The sequence below is a fragment of the Onychomys torridus genome, chromosome 4 (assembly GCF_903995425.1).
Source record: "Onychomys torridus chromosome 4, mOncTor1.1, whole genome shotgun sequence".
Classification (NCBI taxonomy): domain Eukaryota; kingdom Metazoa; phylum Chordata; class Mammalia; order Rodentia; family Cricetidae; genus Onychomys; species Onychomys torridus.
The window spans coordinates 101,256,732-101,272,970 of record NC_050446.1 but is presented as its reverse complement, the minus strand read 5'-3'; the positions used below and the strand labels follow the sequence as shown (position 1 = coordinate 101,272,970).

Below are 16,239 nucleotides of genomic sequence, written 5' to 3'. Positions count from 1 at the left end.
TGCACAAAGTCCTGGGTTCAATCCCAGGTGTCAAATACTGGGTATGGTGGTACACACCTGTAACCTCAGCACTTAGGAGGTGAGACAGGAGGATCAGAAGTTCAAGGTTTTCGAGGTCATAGCAAGTTCAAGGCCAGTTTGAGCTACCTGAGACATGTCTCAAAACAAAAATGGTCTGGAGGAAGAGCTCAGTTGGTAAGATGCTTACTATGCAAACAAGGCCAGAGTTCAATCATAGAACCCATGCAGAAAAATCCCCTTGTCTTGTAATTCTAGCACTGGGCAGGTGGAAGCAGGTTGACCCCTGGAGCTTGCTGGCTAGTCAGGGCAGTCTGCTTGGCAAACTTCCAGGCCAGTGACTCACCCTGTTTCAAAAATAAAGCAAACAGAAAAAAACAAGACATCTCTACACATATCCAAATACACATCCGTATGCATGTATACACCTATATACATACAAACACACATACACATATGCACAAAAGTTCATCAGTCCTGTTCTGATGTTTAAATTAAGTGTTTATAAATATCTGTAATTCACTTCACAGAAATCTGTAACAAACATGTCACTTTGAAAAATCGAAAATGTAGAACCATCTTCAGCCACTTAACATTTCTCTAGCAGTGTGTAATGGAACTAAAATCACATGTAACGTGCTTCACTTTAAAAGTCAAGTTATAAATACTTGCAGCTTAGCAACTCTTACACATAATATTATAGTTACTATATTGAAAATATGATATAATAAAGGGAGCTAAAGAATTAATAACTGTCTTGTTCTTTTCTAGTTTACGTTATGATAGCAATTTTCTGCATAGCGTCGGCAACGAGTTTGTACAACTGTCTTGCTGCATTGATTCATAGGATGCCGTGTGGACAGTGCACGTATGTATCGCTTGGAGAATGCTGTAATTAGTATTTGAACTTTATACAAGAAAACTGAGTGTTGCTTTAAGTCTGTATATTCAATATACATTAGATTTATTTAAATCTAAATTTAAAGCTAGTAATGTGTTTGGGATTTTTAGATTGAATTCCTGAGACACATTTGAAGTGTTCAGTAGCCATATGTGGCTAGTGGCCATCAATGCTGGAAAACATAGAGAACATTTTCATTACCATAAAGGGTTTTGTTGAACTGGTTATTATGCCTCATTGATTTTACATAAAATCATGACATCTAGATTAATATTTCAATCATTTCTTGTTTGTCATGTTTCATATCAAATGAATATTGTATTTTATCTACAGCACAAATGAACTATTTTGATTTATTTTTAGGATTTCCTGTTGTGGCAGAAACATTAAAGTGACCCTGGTCTTCCTCTCTGGACTGTGCATCTCAGTCTCTGTCGTGTGGGCTGTGTTTAGAAATGAGGATAGGTACGATGCCTCTACTTTATTTGGATTTAAAGATGCACGGTGTTTATTTTGGATTTAAAGATGCACGGCTTTACATCTTTCCCTGACTCATATTCATTATGATTATTGTGGAATTTTTTGTTTTTATTCCACAACATATCTTAAAACAAGGTAATTTTATTTTGTTTTGTTTGTTTGTTTCTCTGTATAGCCCTGGCTGTCCAGGAACTCGCTCTGTAGACCAGGCTGGCCTGGAATTCAGAGATCCACCTGGCCTTGCCTCCCAAATTCTGAGATTAAAGGCATGTGCCACCTCTGCCTGGCTGTTAATTTTTTTAAGAAATAATTTACTTAACAGGATCTCTGTATGTGCCCCTTGCTAACTTGGAACTTACCATGTAGACCACTCTGGCCTTGAATTTGCAGTGACGTGCTTTCCTCTGTCTCCTGTGTGCAGAGGTTATAGGCATAAGCCGCCACCAAACCTAGCAAATGAATTAGATCTTAGACTAATGATCTGCACTTGTACAGGGAAAGAAATTGGGTTATGCTTTAAACACTTACTTGGACTTTAAATATGCTTAATTATGGTATGTTACTGGAATGCCTTATAACCTTAACAAATGGTCTCTGAATTGATAATGCAGTGATCTCCAGAATATATTTTTAATTGAAAAGCTGCCATATTTTCAGTTCTGTTAATGTGATAAAATACCCTGCCAAAAAGCAGCTTAGGGGTGAAAAGGTATTTTAGCTCACAACTGAGGGTGATAGTCCATTAATTGCTGAGAAGTCAAGGTGTCAGAACTTGAAGCAGCTGATCATATCACACCCACAGTCAAGAGCAGAGAAGTGAGCGTGTGGGTGCTTGCTTGTCTCAGCCCTGTGTCTACATCTCTACAGTCCAGAACCTAAACCCAGGGAATAGTGCATTCAGGTATTTCCACCTCAGTTAACCCAGTTAAGAAAATGACTCACAGACATGCCCATAGGCCAACACAACTCTCTTAGTCAGGGTTTCTGTTGTTGTGAAGACACCATGACCACGGCAACTCTTGGAAAACATTTAATTGTGGTGGCTGGCTTACAGTTCAGAGGTTTAGTTCATTATCGTCATGGCAGGAAACAAGGCAACCTGCAGGCAGACATGGTTCTGGAGCTGAGAGTCCTTACATCTTGATCTAAAGGCAACAGGAGGTGAACTGAGACACTGGGCAATATCTTGAGCATATATGCGACCTCAAAGTCCAACAGGACCACACCTACTCTGATGAAGCCACACCTCCTAATAGTGCCACTCCCTTTGAGGGCCATTTCCTTTCAACCACCACACCAACCCAGACAACTCCTCCTCAGATCCTCCTCCCAGATGATTCTGATGGTGTCAGATTGACAGAACTAACTACCATAAAAGCAAAAGGTAAAAGAATATATAGAATATTTTGCCTTTCATATTAGAAAGAAGGGGATATACAAGATATCCATTTACTGAGAGGAACAGATATCTCTCTTAAAAAATTTATTACATGCATTTAGTGTGTGTGTGCACACATGTCTCTCACATGTGTGTACATGCCACAACATATGTGTGGCAGTCAGAGGACAACTTGAGTCAGTTCCCTCCTTCCACCCAGTGGGTCTCAGAAATCTCAGGTCATCAGGCTTGTGAACAGGTACCTTTACCTGCCCAACCATCTTGCCAGCACAGTATCTATCCATGGCAGGTAGGAAAACCTGAAGAAAGTATACACCATACATTTAATGACTTTAATAAAACTATTGATGACCTAGGCATCTTTTTATAATTATCAAAGTTACTAATTTTTTCACTGGTTGCTAGTTATGCATGTTATCTTTTTTTTTCTTTCTTTCTTTTTTTTTTGTCGGATCGAGGACCGAACCCAGAGCCTTGCACTTGCTAGGCAAGCGCTCTACCTCTGAGCTGAATCCCCAACCCCTTGGGTTTTTTGTTGTTGTTGTTGTTGTTGTTGTTGTTGTTTGTTTGTTTTTCAACACAGAGTTTCTCTAAGTAGCCTTGGCTGTCCTGGAACTCACTCTGTAGACCAGGCTGGCCTTGAACTCACAGAGATCTGCCTGCCTCTGCCTCCTGAGTGCCGGGATTAAAGGTGTGTGCCACCAATGCCCAGCTACATTTTAGTTTCTAATAAGTAAGTTGTATAGCTTTAACTTTGTATTCAACTGGTCTGGATTATGAACGCGAGTATTTTGTTGGCAGCTATAGAAGGGGACACGCAAAATTGCCAAGATTAAGATGAATATGGACTCGCATCTGACATGTATCTGAGGTAGCCTTTGCAGCTATCATTCTGCCAGGAAAGTGACTTGCTAAGCAGGGAGGGTAGGTGGAGACAGTTCATAGCCATTGAGTGGCATAACCATAACCATCTGTTTATTTAACTTTCATCTAAAAGTGACGGAATGGAATAATACGTTAATCTCTCTCTCTTTAATTATAGATGGGCTTGGATTTTACAGGATATCTTAGGAATTGCTTTCTGTCTCAACTTAATTAAAACAATGAAGTTACCCAATTTCAAGGTAAAATATATAGCTGTAATAATTTTTCTCTTTAAAACAATGTGATTGAGGTATAACTTGCAGACGGTAGAACGTGTTCATTTAATCACACTGTTGAAATGCTCTGCATGTCCATGTAGCTTCTGCAGCTTCCGTCCAAATGAGCTGCGGGCCATTCCGCAGTCTTCAGAGAGCTTATGCTGCCTGTCTGTGCTCGCTTCTCACCCCGAGGCAAGGGTGGCTGCTGGGTCTCTAGCTGAATGTTTTCATCACCCATACTCATTTAACAAAACTTCATAAGACTAAATATCAGGGAAGATCGTTCTTTAATTCAATGACATGTTTAAGGAAGTGGGATACAGGCAGTAAGGATTTTTAAGCGATGTATTAAATAAAATTATGCATAGTAATAACCATAAATGCCTTTTTTTTTTTTTCTGGAGCTGAGGATCTAACCCAGGGCCTTGCACTTGCTAGGCAAGCGCTCTACCACTGAGCTAAATCCCCAACCCCAAATGCCTTTCAAAATAGTGTTCAAATGTATATTCTCATGCTTTCTTGTATTTGCAAAGTAATTTGATGTGTTAGTTTAGATGTGGGAATTTTGATATTTTAAATCCTTTTTTTTCCCCAACAGTCATGTGTGATACTGCTAGGCCTTCTCCTGATCTATGATGTATTTTTTGTCTTCATAACACCATTCATCACAAAGGTATGACCATATGTGCATTTTAAATTTATGATGAAACATTCTAAAAGATGAAACTCTTTTTTAAAAATCCATTTGTTTGCTTTAAGACAAGTTTTCTCCGAATAGCCCTGGCCAGTAGAGAACTCTTATGTACAGCAGGCTGGCTTTGAACTCAGAGATCTACCTGCCTCTAGATTAAAGGCATGTGTTACTACACCCTGTACTGTCACACACAGCTCCTTACTTTTTTTAAAGTTTATTTTTATTTAATGTGTCTATGTGAGTATCTCTGTGTATGTATGTGTACCCCATGCTTGCCTGGTGCTCATGATGGCCAGCAGAGGTCATCCTTTCCCCCAAACCTGGAATTCTAGACTTTCTAAGCTACCCATTGTGAGTGTAGGAACCCAGGTCCTCTGCAAGAGCAGTGGGTGCTCTTAAAGCTGAGCCAACTCAAACAGGACAGTAGTATAGTACACCTTTAATCCCAGCACTCTGGAGGCAGGTGGATCTCTAGTTCGAGGCCAGCCTGGTCTACAGAGTAAGTTCCAGGACAGCAAGGACTAAACAGAGGAACCCTGTCTTGAAAAACAAAAACAAACAAACAAACAAACAAAAGGCTGATCCATCTTGCCATCCTTGAGAAGAAAACTTTAACTCTCTTCAGAGACTGTTGGTTTTGCAGATTGTTTACTTTGGAGTGAATTTTAATTCCCTGAAGGGAATTGCCTTTGAAATTGGCCCTTTAGTAGAGGGTATTTCAAGCTTTCAATTGCTTATTAGAGAAAAGAAAGAACTTCTGATTAGTGTAAAGTGAGAATGTCTAATTTTTCTTTCCTTTTAAAAGTAAATTTTCAGGCTGGAGAGATGGCTCAGAGGTTAAGAGCACTGACTGTTCTTCCAGAGGACCTGAGTTCACTTCCCAGCAACCACATGGTGGCTCACAGCCATCTGTAATAAGATCTTGTGCCCTCTTCTGTATGCATAATAAATAAATCTTTAAAAGTAAATCTTCTGTCGACTGTGGACAGCTTAGAGAGAGGGGGATGTGTCATTTCTGAGAACTAAAAGAATAGCACACTAACTCTGCAGCGCTCGAGTGTCCTAACCCGGCACCCATCCTGTGTATCACAGCTGCCCCTATGCCCCAGGTCTGGGCTCCTCGTGAGAAGCTATGCTAGCTTTGGCTTCAGTGGCAGAGCCCAGCTTCATCTTGTTTGTTTTGGGGTTTTTTGTTTGTTTGTTTGTTTTTTTGTGGGGAGCTTGTTTTGTTTTTTGAGACAGGGTTTCTCTATGCAGCTCTCGCTGTGGTAAATACCGAGAAGGTCAATGCATATTTTTTCAAATAAGGTTACTTATATTTGGTAGAAAGCTAAATTTAAAGGGTTTTGTGTCTCTTTTTTTCCTGATGTTGAAAATGACTAAGAACCATAGTATACATAGTAAAAATAATTAAAATACTTTTGTTCTGTTTTTTTTTTTTTTTTTTTTCCGAGACAGGGTTTCTCTGTGTAGCTTTGCGCCTTTCCTGGAACTCACTCTGTAGCCCAGGCTGGCCTCGAACTCACAGAGATCCACCTGGCTCTGTCTCTGAAGTACTGGGATTAAAGGCGTGTGCCACCACCGCCCGGCAAAAATCAAAATACTTAAAGTTCATAACCTAGTAACATGGTGGATATCAGTGAGTATAATCCAGATCTCCAGGTACACTTGAATAATCTGTGCTTGGTGTATATGCCAATCTGATAATTACTGAGCTCCAGTGAAGTGGAGTGGTGTGCTAGATGAATTTTGTTTCAGATGACGGCAATTTCTGCTGTGTCTGATCTGAGGAAGAAGCAGTTGATAGCCCATGTTCAGCTGGCAGCAGGCTGTGTGCCATGGGCTGTCAATCATCCTTGCATGGTGGCAGGTGGTTTTCTTTAGATGACTGAGAACATCTCTTCCTTCCTCCCTTTAGAATGGTGAGAGCATCATGGTGGAACTTGCTGCTGGGCCGTTCGAGAATGCTGAAAAGGTGGGGATGGTGTGAAGAGCAGTGCCCACCAGTTAGTGTCTGCCTGTCTGTTTCATAAAATGCCTCCCTCCTGTAACTCATTGGTCATGGGTGCATGTTAAGATATTATGAAACTTATTTCTCACAAATATAGCCATTTTCTTAGTTATTCTAAATTATTAAATACCTATTGACTTGGGTTTCATCCTAGAATGATGGAAACTTGGTGGAAGCCACTGCTCAACCCTCAGCTCCCCATGAGAAAGTAAGGATTGTTTTCAGATACGTTCATTGGACTTTGAAATCATACCCTTGGAGAGGAGACTCTTTGGGTGGGAAAAAAAATACAGATTGACCGAAACAAAACAAAACAAAACAAAAACATATCAAGGTCTGAGTCCTATTCTTGGTAAAAAGAAAAGAAAAATTATAAGGCCAGCTGTGGGGGAGTGTGTTAGTACTGTCCATCCTCCATGTGTTGGATTTAATTTCCTAAAACTACATGTCTTATTTAAGTTTTTTTGTACAGTGTATATATGTATTATGTTTGTGTATGTTTATATGTTTATGTCATCTTATTCCAAGTTTTCTTTTCAATAGTCAGGTTAAAAAAACATTAAAACAATCACTACAGTGTCACTCTCTCCCTTCCTGAAAGAGAGACTGGGAAGAGATTTATTGATCTATTCTCTCTCTCCCTTTCTCATTCCCTCTCCTTCTGCCTCTCCACCCTTCCCCCCTCCTCTCTGGTTCTCTTTCTTACAGTTGCCAGTACTTATCAGGGTGCCAAAGCTGATCTGTTACTCAGTGATGAGTGTATGCTTCATGCCTGTTTCAATATTAGGTTTTGGAGATATTATTGTACCAGGTGAGTGAATACAATCATTTTTAGCAAAACTATACTTATGGTTTTAAGGTTCATATTCACAGCGTCTGGTAAAAGTTACAAGGCTCTTCGTTATTTTGGCTGTCATTAGAACTGGGATCAATGACAAAGGTTAAAAAAAGAAAGCCTTTTGAAGGGTAAAAGAAATCACCACTCAAAACAGCCAAAGCAAAATGTCTGCTGGCTGAAAAGTATCTTGAAATGGCAAGAGTCCATTGAATCTTCTCCAGCAGAGCATATTTTGCGATCCTTCCTAAACACAGTTTCTTTCCCTCCTGTTCGGTAGCAATAGTTACATTTTAGGAAGTGCCTTAGCAATGTCCGCAAGGTAGAGTTGAAGAGGAGAGCAGCAGAACCACAGTTTTAATTATGAAGACAGTTGATCAGGAAATTGACCACAGTGGCCTGTAGGTTGGAGGCAGGCTGTTGGAAACTTAGAGGTTGGGAGAGGCAGAGAGGAGTGGCCGGACTAGGCTAGGACGCCAGATGTGAGACCTAGGCTAGATAATGGGGGAGTTAGAGAGGGGAGGAGCAAGTGGCCTCACCTGGATAGCCACTGGAGACAGACATCTAAAAATAATTAATAAATTCGTACACCGTGAGATGCCTTCTTTGGTGATGTTCAGTAAATGTCTTCTGAAAATGAGTATCGAGTTGTTCCTGCACATTTGCATGCACAAAGGAGAGCTTGTATTTCCTTGTTTTTAAAATTCTTAGTGTTGGGCCTGGGAAATGGCTTGGCAGTTAAGGGACTTGTTCTTGCAGAGGACCCACGTTCAATCCCAGGACCCACACAGTTACTCACAACTCTGTGACTCCAGTTTTAGGGGGTAGCATACCCCTTCTGATAGGCAGTAGGCACACACATTGTGTCACACATACATGCAGGAAAAGCATTAAAACTCATGAAATAAGTGTTTTTAAATAAAACTACTTGCATTTAAACTTAAGATGCTGGTTGTGGTGGTACATGCTGGTAGGATTTACTGAAGGAGGCAGTGACAGGTGGATCTTTGTGAGTTCAAGGCCAGCCTAGTCTACAGAATGAGTTCCAGGACTCGAAAAAACAAACAAACAAACAAACTCAAGTCATTCTTCTAAATATAATTTAAAGTTACTTTTCTTTATGTAGTTCCAATATATTTTTAAACCCATGTGTATTTATTCATTTAAAAAATGAAAACTTGTATATTATATGCAACATACATTTTATATATATGCTGATTGACATGCATTACCTCACTTTTTTTTTTTTTTTTTGTCTGTCATGAGAACCTTGAAATCCACTCAGCAGGTTTCCAGAATACTATATCGCTATTAACTACCCTCAATGTGCTGTTTGATGAGCCGCTGGAATTTATTTCTGTCTGAGGGAACTTTGCATCCTTTGGTCGGTATTTCCTTCCCCAAACACTCCTCAGTCCCACCATTCTGTTCTACTCCCGGGAGTTCAACTCTTTCCAGTTTTATTTACAAGTGAGATAGTATAGTATTCGGTTTTCTATGGATGACTGCTGGTTGCTTGAGAGAGTCTTTCAGATCGATCACAGTGCTATAACCATGGACACAAGATTCTCTTATTTCAGCTCCTCACCGCGTGCGTGCTTGCGTGCGTGCGTGCGTGCGTGCGTGCGTGCGTGTGTGTGTGTGTGTGTGTGTGTGTGTGTGTGTGTGTTTGGTGTATGGAGGCCAGAGATTGATAGCCCTCGCTTTCCACCTTTTTCATTTTTTTTTTCTTTTTTTTTTGAGACAGGGTTTCTCTTCATAGCTCTGGCTGTTGGCGAACTCTGTAGACCAGGCTGGCCTTGAACTCACAGAGTCTCCTGCCTCTGCCTCCTGAGTGCTGGGATTAAAGTTGTGCACCACCCTGCCTGGCTCTCTAAAATCTGTGTTTTACTTTATTTATTGTGTCTATGGGTGTTGTGCCTGCATGTATGTCTATGTACCTTGTGCGTACAGTGCCTTGTGGAGGTCAGGAGAGAGTATCAGATCCCCTGGGACTGGAGTTTCAGATGGTTGTGAGCCACCTTGTGGGTGCTGGACATTGAACCCTAGGCCCCTGGAAGAGCAGCCAGTGCTCTTAACTGCTGAGCCATTTTTCCAACTCAGTCTTTATTTTTTGAGATAGTATTTCTCACTGAACATGAGCTTGCTGATTCAGCTAGGTTGGGTGGCCTTTGAGATCCAGGAATTCACCTGTCTCTCCCCCAGTACTGAGATCACAAACATGCTATCACATGTTGGTGCTGAGAATCCAAACTCAGGACAATGACAGCAGTAAGCCCTTTATCCACTGAGCCATCCCTGCAGCCCAATTTCCTTTTTCAAGGACGAATAATCCTTGATTTTGTATGCACACTACATTTTCTTTAGCCAGTCACTCAATAAGCACGGAAATTGATTTTATGTCTTGGCTGTTCTGAACATTGAACATGTCTTTTTAGCATACTAATTTCACTGCCTTTGGATTTTTGCCCAGTAGTGGAATTTCTGAGTCACATCATAGATTTGTTCATTTGTTTAAAACATCTTTGCTATGTAGCCCAAGCTGGACTCAATCTCCTCCTCCTGTCACGAATTACAAGCTTATGCCACCATGCCTAGCCTGTTTTTAATTTTTTGTTATTTGTTGTTAGGACCTTAGGCCTACTAGGCAAATCCAAGAAATATCAGCGTAGTCCTTTGCCCATTTTCTCATTGGGTTAGGTTTTTTTCTTACTGTTGGCTTGTTTGGGATCCTCACATGTGTTAGATATTAGCCCTTATCAGATGTGTTTGCAGATACTCCCATTGCATAGGCTGTCTCCTCATTCTATTGATTGCTTGCTTTGCAGAGGGGAAGATTTCATGTAATTCCATTTCTCTCTCTCTCTCTCTCTAGACACACACACACACACACACACACACACACACACAAACACACACATTAATGAAACATAAAAATATTTTCTAACAGAATATTGAGCAGCTAATAAAGATCATGTTGGCTTAGGAGAAATGCTTAAAGTATGGTGTCAACATATGGAAGATGGTTCATAATTTAAGATAATTTAATCCTCTCATAGTACAAAAAAGGAAAGTGAAATGCAACTGGTATTTTTGCCCATTATAATAGTTGAATTTGTAATGTTATTACTTTTTTAAGAAAGTAACGTGGATTTTCTTTTAGGCCTATTGATTGCATATTGTAGAAGATTCGACGTTCAGAGTGGTTCTTCTGTATACTATATTTCATCCACAATTGGTAAAATTTGTTTCTTTTTATTGTGTTGCATTATAGTGTATGGAAAAAAGCCAAAGGACTAAAAATAGTAGTCTCCCTCTTTTTATGACTTTCAAGTGAAATGTTATAGGTCATGTGCATAGCCCTAGGTGTAAAGCTATAAAATAGCATTTAAATATTAAGTTATGAGAGCAGATGTCAGGCTGGGGAGCCGGTAGCTCAGTCGGTTGAGTGCCTCCCCAGTATATGTAATCTCTTGGGCTTGGCCCCCAGCTCCACATATACCAGTATGATGGCACATACCTGTAATCCCAAAACTTGGGAGATAGAGGCAGGAGGACCAGGAATTAAAGATCATCCTCAAACTACAGTAGTCTGAGGCCATCCTTGAATACATGAGACCTTGACTCAATAATTAAATAGTAAATATTAAAGGCTCACACAGAAATATGTCCCCCAAAATAGAGTTACTAACAATACGAGCTTTGGTTTTAAGAGCTAAATTATGGTGGGGAGCTTAGTGGAGGGACTTGACCAGCTTGAGTGTGGCTCTGGCAAGCCTGCCCTTCTCCCATTCCTGCTTAAAAAAAGAAAAAAGTTTATTACCTTCCTAAAGTTAGCACTCAAGATCTATTCCTTATTTGGCCACTTCCTCCTCCTGAGGCTGACTACCAAAGTCCAGATATCAAAGTATTGAAGTCCAGCAATCAAAAGCCCCCTTTGGCCACCCTAATTAACATGTCCAATCAGTATTAAACACCTCATCCTAACCCTGGGTTTCCCCTTTTATGTTTATAAACCACCATTTGCCTATAGGCCCTGTCTGTCTCTTCTCTGTCCAGAGGCGGTCTTTTGTCCCTCCTTTGTGCTGAAGACTTGGCCTTGGGGTCCTGAACAGATGCTTTCCTTTCAATAAGTACCACTCTTTTTTTTTTTTTTTTTCCTGAGACCAAGTTTCTTTGTGTAGTACTGGCTGTCCTGGAACTCACTCTGTTGACCAGACTGGCCTCAAACCCAGAGATCTGCCTGCTTCTGCCTCCTGAGTGCTGGGATTAAAGGTGTGTGCCACCATCCAGTAAAGTACCACTTTTTAAAAAAAAATACATGGAAATAAATTAAGCAACAAATCTAGTAAGAGTTCACAGAGCACTTACTTTAGCAATTATATATAAACCAAAGCTCATTCAAATAACCTGTAAGGATAGTTAAATTATTTTATGATTTTAAATAGTGAAATGTTGGGCTGAAGAGTTGGAACAGCGGTTAAGAGGACATGTTGCTCTTGCAGAGGACCCATGTTCGAATCCCAGCTTCTACTTGGTGTTTCACAGTTGCCCATCACTTCAGTCCCAGGTGTCTGACTCCCTTTTCTGACCTCTGAGGTCACCAGGCACGCACATGGTGCACATACCTGCATGCAGGCAAAACTCTCATACACATATAATCATAAAATAAACCTGAGCGTGGTGCACACGCCTTTAATCCCAGTTCTCAGAGGCAGGTGGATCTCTGAGTTCGAGGCCAGCCTGGTCTACAGAGTGAGTTCCAGGACAACCAGGGCTACACATAGAAACCCTGTCTCTGACCTCCCTCTACCCTACTCCCCCCAAAACCCAGAGATAATTAAAACCAAGAATAGCGGCGCACACTTGTAACCCTAGTGCTCCAGAAGATCAGGAGTTCAAGGTCATTCTTGGCTGTGTGCCAAGTTCAAGCCTGGATTGCATGAAACCCTGTCTCAGTAACAAAAGCAAATAAATGGGACAGTCATTTATTATATATCATACTCTATAATTCATAAGAATTTTAGAGACTTTAAACTAAAGGTTGAGGTTCCACCAGGAGCACGCCTATAATCACAGCACTTGGGAGCAGAGGCAGGTGGATCTCAGTGAGTTTGAGGCCAGCCTAGGCTACAGAGCGAGTTCTAGGACAGTCAGGGCCACGTAGTGAGACACTGCCATAAAAAAAGTTGAGGTGTTATATATGTTTATTAAAATACCTGGAACACAAGTAGCATCTAAAATGTATGTGTATGACATGGTGGGTTTTTTTTTTGTTTTTTTTTTTAGCATAGTGTTTTGATAACAATGAGTTTATATAAATGAATCAATGTTGTAAGTCGTTAGTTACCTGGTACAGCAGGGCAGCCATCACTTCTGTTTCTGTTATTGACATGTTAACAATAGGGAATTTTAAAGAAAAAGCTCTGCCATCTCTGAATATTCTGAATGGGTATTTCAGCCCCCATGCACCAGAAGCCCTGAGTGCTTGAGCAAATGGCCTGAGCCCGAGCCCGAGCCACAGACTCCCTACAAGGCTTTCGAGTCCACGTGGAGTCCAGTTAGCAGAGAAGGATGACAGTAGAAATGGCAACCCCAACAGCATGCAAGAAAGCTGGGGGGTGGGGGGATTGGGGGGTGCGGAGAGGACCAGGGGAAGCAAGGAGAGAAAGAGGGGGAGGAAGGGGAAACAGATGCCCTACATAGAAGTAAGAAACGAGGCCTGAGGCAGGAAGTACAGCATCCTCCAATGGCAGTAACATCCTCCTCTGTACCAGCCAGCTTCCAAATCATGACGCAGAGATTTATTATTAGTTTTGAATGCATGGCCTTCACTTAGCTCCTTTCTGGCTAGTTCTTTTATCTTACATTAACGTGTTTCTCTTCATCAACTTTTGCTTTGTGGCTTTTTACTTTTCTTTCTGTATATCTAACTTTGACTGCTTCTCGTATCTGGCTAGCTGGCTTCTGGCCCTGGGTGTCTCCCTCATTTTCTCCTCCTTCTCTTGTTCTTCCTTTTCTTTTTTTTTTTTTTTGAGCCTAGATTTCTCCTCCTATTTATTCTCTCTGCCCACCAGCCCTGTCTATCCCTTCTCTGCCTAGCTATTGGCCATTCAGCTCTTTATTAGACCAACCAGATGCCTTAGGCAGGCAAGGTGAAACAGATGCAACACATCTTTACATAATAAACACACATCCTTACGTTAAACACATGCAGCATAAACAAAAGTAACACACCTTTACACAGTTAAAGTAACATTCTGCAGATACACAAATGTAACATATCTTTACATAGTTAAAGCAATTTCCACAACACAGTACCAGTCAGCATGATGGAGTCCAGAATGCTCAGTCAAAAGGAGAGTATTTGTCAATTCTGCTGTGTGACTTTGGGCAGCTCACTCAACCTCCCTGATCTCCCATCATCTCGTCTTTACACTATGTAGCTGGGCTAAATTGCCTGTAAAGGTCTTTATAGCTTCCAGGGCCACTGCCAGGCAGCCAGATTTGAGAAGCAGATATAGAGAAAGAAAATGAATGAGAATCTGCATTCATATACTATCCCAGATCAGTAGGAAACATCCAAATGGTGTTTGACATGTACTTGGTAAGGAAGTCTGTAGTCTGTACTGGAGCAATTTTAAGATTTGGTTTATTTCTGACTATGTGTATATGTGCACCTCTGGTGATGCAGATGTCTGAAGAGGCCCTCTTGGAGCTGGAATGGCAGGCAAATACAAAAGCCCACCTCCCTCGGCAGGTGACCCACCTGCCTATAACACCAATTCTAGGGCCTCCGGCACCTCTAACCTCAGGAGCCTTTACCCACAGTCACAAATCCATGCTCAGATACAAACACATGATTTTAAAAAATAGTCTTATTTAAAGATGTCTTGAGAAATATTTGAAAACTATTATTTTAGTGGGGAAGGATGAACCCACTCCTGGAAGCATATACACCTGACGTTGCTTCTGTGTTCCCACAGCCTATGCTGTTGGCATGATCATTACATTTGTTGTCCTGATGCTGATGAAGAAGGGGCAGCCTGCTCTCCTCTATCTAGTACCCTGTACACTTCTTACTGCCTCAGTCGTTGCTTGGAGTCGTAAGGAGATGAAAAAGTTCTGGAAAGGTAGCAGCTATCAGGTATGTGCTTATACTTTGTAATTCACTGGCTGTTGTGCTATAGCTTGTTTATAGCAAATTTTTCTGTGTCAGAAACTTAATGTGACCCCAGGATGCCCCGAATTCTTCCTGTTCACCCATATTGGCATCTGCCTGCTGCAGCTTGGGTTCTCGGTGCACACTGTAAGTGAATGCTGAGGCCCTGCAAAGTTATTGTGGCAGGACATTGGGAAAGCAGAACGCTGCAGCATGCATTCAGGTCCCCATAAACATCATGCAAGATGCAACTATGTAAAATAAATGTGGAATGTGGAAACTGACAGTAGAAGTTGGTAGTAAGAGACCTAAGATTTTGAACATGAAAATACATGTTCTTTCCGCATTTGAATGTAGCAAACTAACTTCAGTTGGGTACTCATGTCAGGCTTAAATGGATCCAGATTGTCCTTTCTTTAAAATCCCTATAACAAGGAAAATCACAATTTCAGAATCTGTTGTGTCTTGAGTTTTTGTTGTTGTTGTTTTTTGTTTGTTTGTTTTTGTTTTGGAGCTGAGGATCAAACCCAGGGCCTTGCACTTGCTAGGCAAGCGCTCTACCACTGAGCTAAATCCCCAGCCCTGAGTTACTTTTTAATAGAGGTTAAAAAGCCCTCCCACCCCCTCCTTTTTCTTTCCTAAATGTTCTTAGAAGTCCATAAAAGTTGGTTTGCATTGAAATTGAAGAGAGTTGAGAATCCCTCTCCTACTCACTTAGGCCACAGCACTGACCCCTTCCTTCCCAAAGGCATTTTATAAAGCAGCTATTTCTGATTTGTTCCAGTAAATTGAACTGCCCCCTCCATCTGCCCTCATGCTTGGGTATCAGTAGTCACGTGAACAGAGTAAAACTTGGAGTAGGTGGCTGTAAGTGTTCTTACAGGAGAAGCAATTAAACATCTCACACCATCCTGTGTAGTGTTTGAGAAGAGATGGCCAACATTATATTGCAGGCTTCTATAACTGGAAAAGGCACTGGTTTAGAATTCTTTCTGGTAAATATTGCAGTTTCTTTTTGAGATTTAAATAGTAATTAAACCTACCTTGCCTGCTTATCAGTGCTATTGGCTCAGCCTGCATTAATGTATACAGAAGGTATTTATGGTCACAATGTCCTTCATTAAACTAGTAAGATAGCTGAAAATTTTCCCTGAAGATGACACTCACATCATTTTTTCCCCCAGTGCTGGAGATCAAACCTAAAGCTCCCATATGATTGTGTGTGTGTGTGTGTGTGTGTTTAAATAAAAGAGTATTGAGTCATATATAGTGGCCTACACCTCAAATCTCAATTTGCAATCTCAAATCTTGGGAGATGGAGGCTGGAGGATGAGGAGTTCAAGGCCAACCTCAAATACATAGCAAGTTAGAGTCCCTATTTTAATCACCCTTTTATTTAATAAGATAAAGTGTATCCTAAACTACTAGTAAATTTTGAATGTCTTATCCTCAAAATGGCTTTTTATGCTTTTTAATAGTTTTATATTTCTGCATTTAATGACTATTTATTGAACAGTTCAATGGGGGTAAGTATGATTTCATATATTGCCTCTACAGGATGAACAAGTTACAAGCAGGCCTCCTCCTGTTGCCTTGT

The 16,239-nt window shown here is 40.8% G+C and overlaps 1 protein-coding gene across 2 annotated transcripts in view; it reads left to right on the top strand.

The window, feature by feature from the left end:
• Sppl2a (signal peptide peptidase like 2A) overlaps positions 1-16,239 on the top strand; it is a 37,453-nt gene that overhangs the window by 12,508 nt on the left and 8,706 nt on the right. Inside the window, exons 7-15 of one of the 2 annotated variants that reach the window (XM_036186007.1) lie at positions 790-886; positions 1,283-1,384; positions 3,841-3,922; positions 4,539-4,613; positions 6,553-6,609; positions 6,800-6,853; positions 7,354-7,456; positions 10,644-10,718; positions 14,467-14,627. In XM_036186007.1, coding sequence (XP_036041900.1) covers positions 790-886; positions 1,283-1,384; positions 3,841-3,922; positions 4,539-4,613; positions 6,553-6,609; positions 6,800-6,853; positions 7,354-7,456; positions 10,644-10,718; positions 14,467-14,627 — 806 coding nt within the window. The remainder of the gene's footprint in view (positions 1-789; positions 887-1,282; positions 1,385-3,840; positions 3,923-4,538; positions 4,614-6,552; positions 6,610-6,799; positions 6,854-7,353; positions 7,457-10,643; positions 10,719-14,466; positions 14,628-16,239) is intronic. The other variant, XM_036186008.1, reaches the window with a different exon arrangement.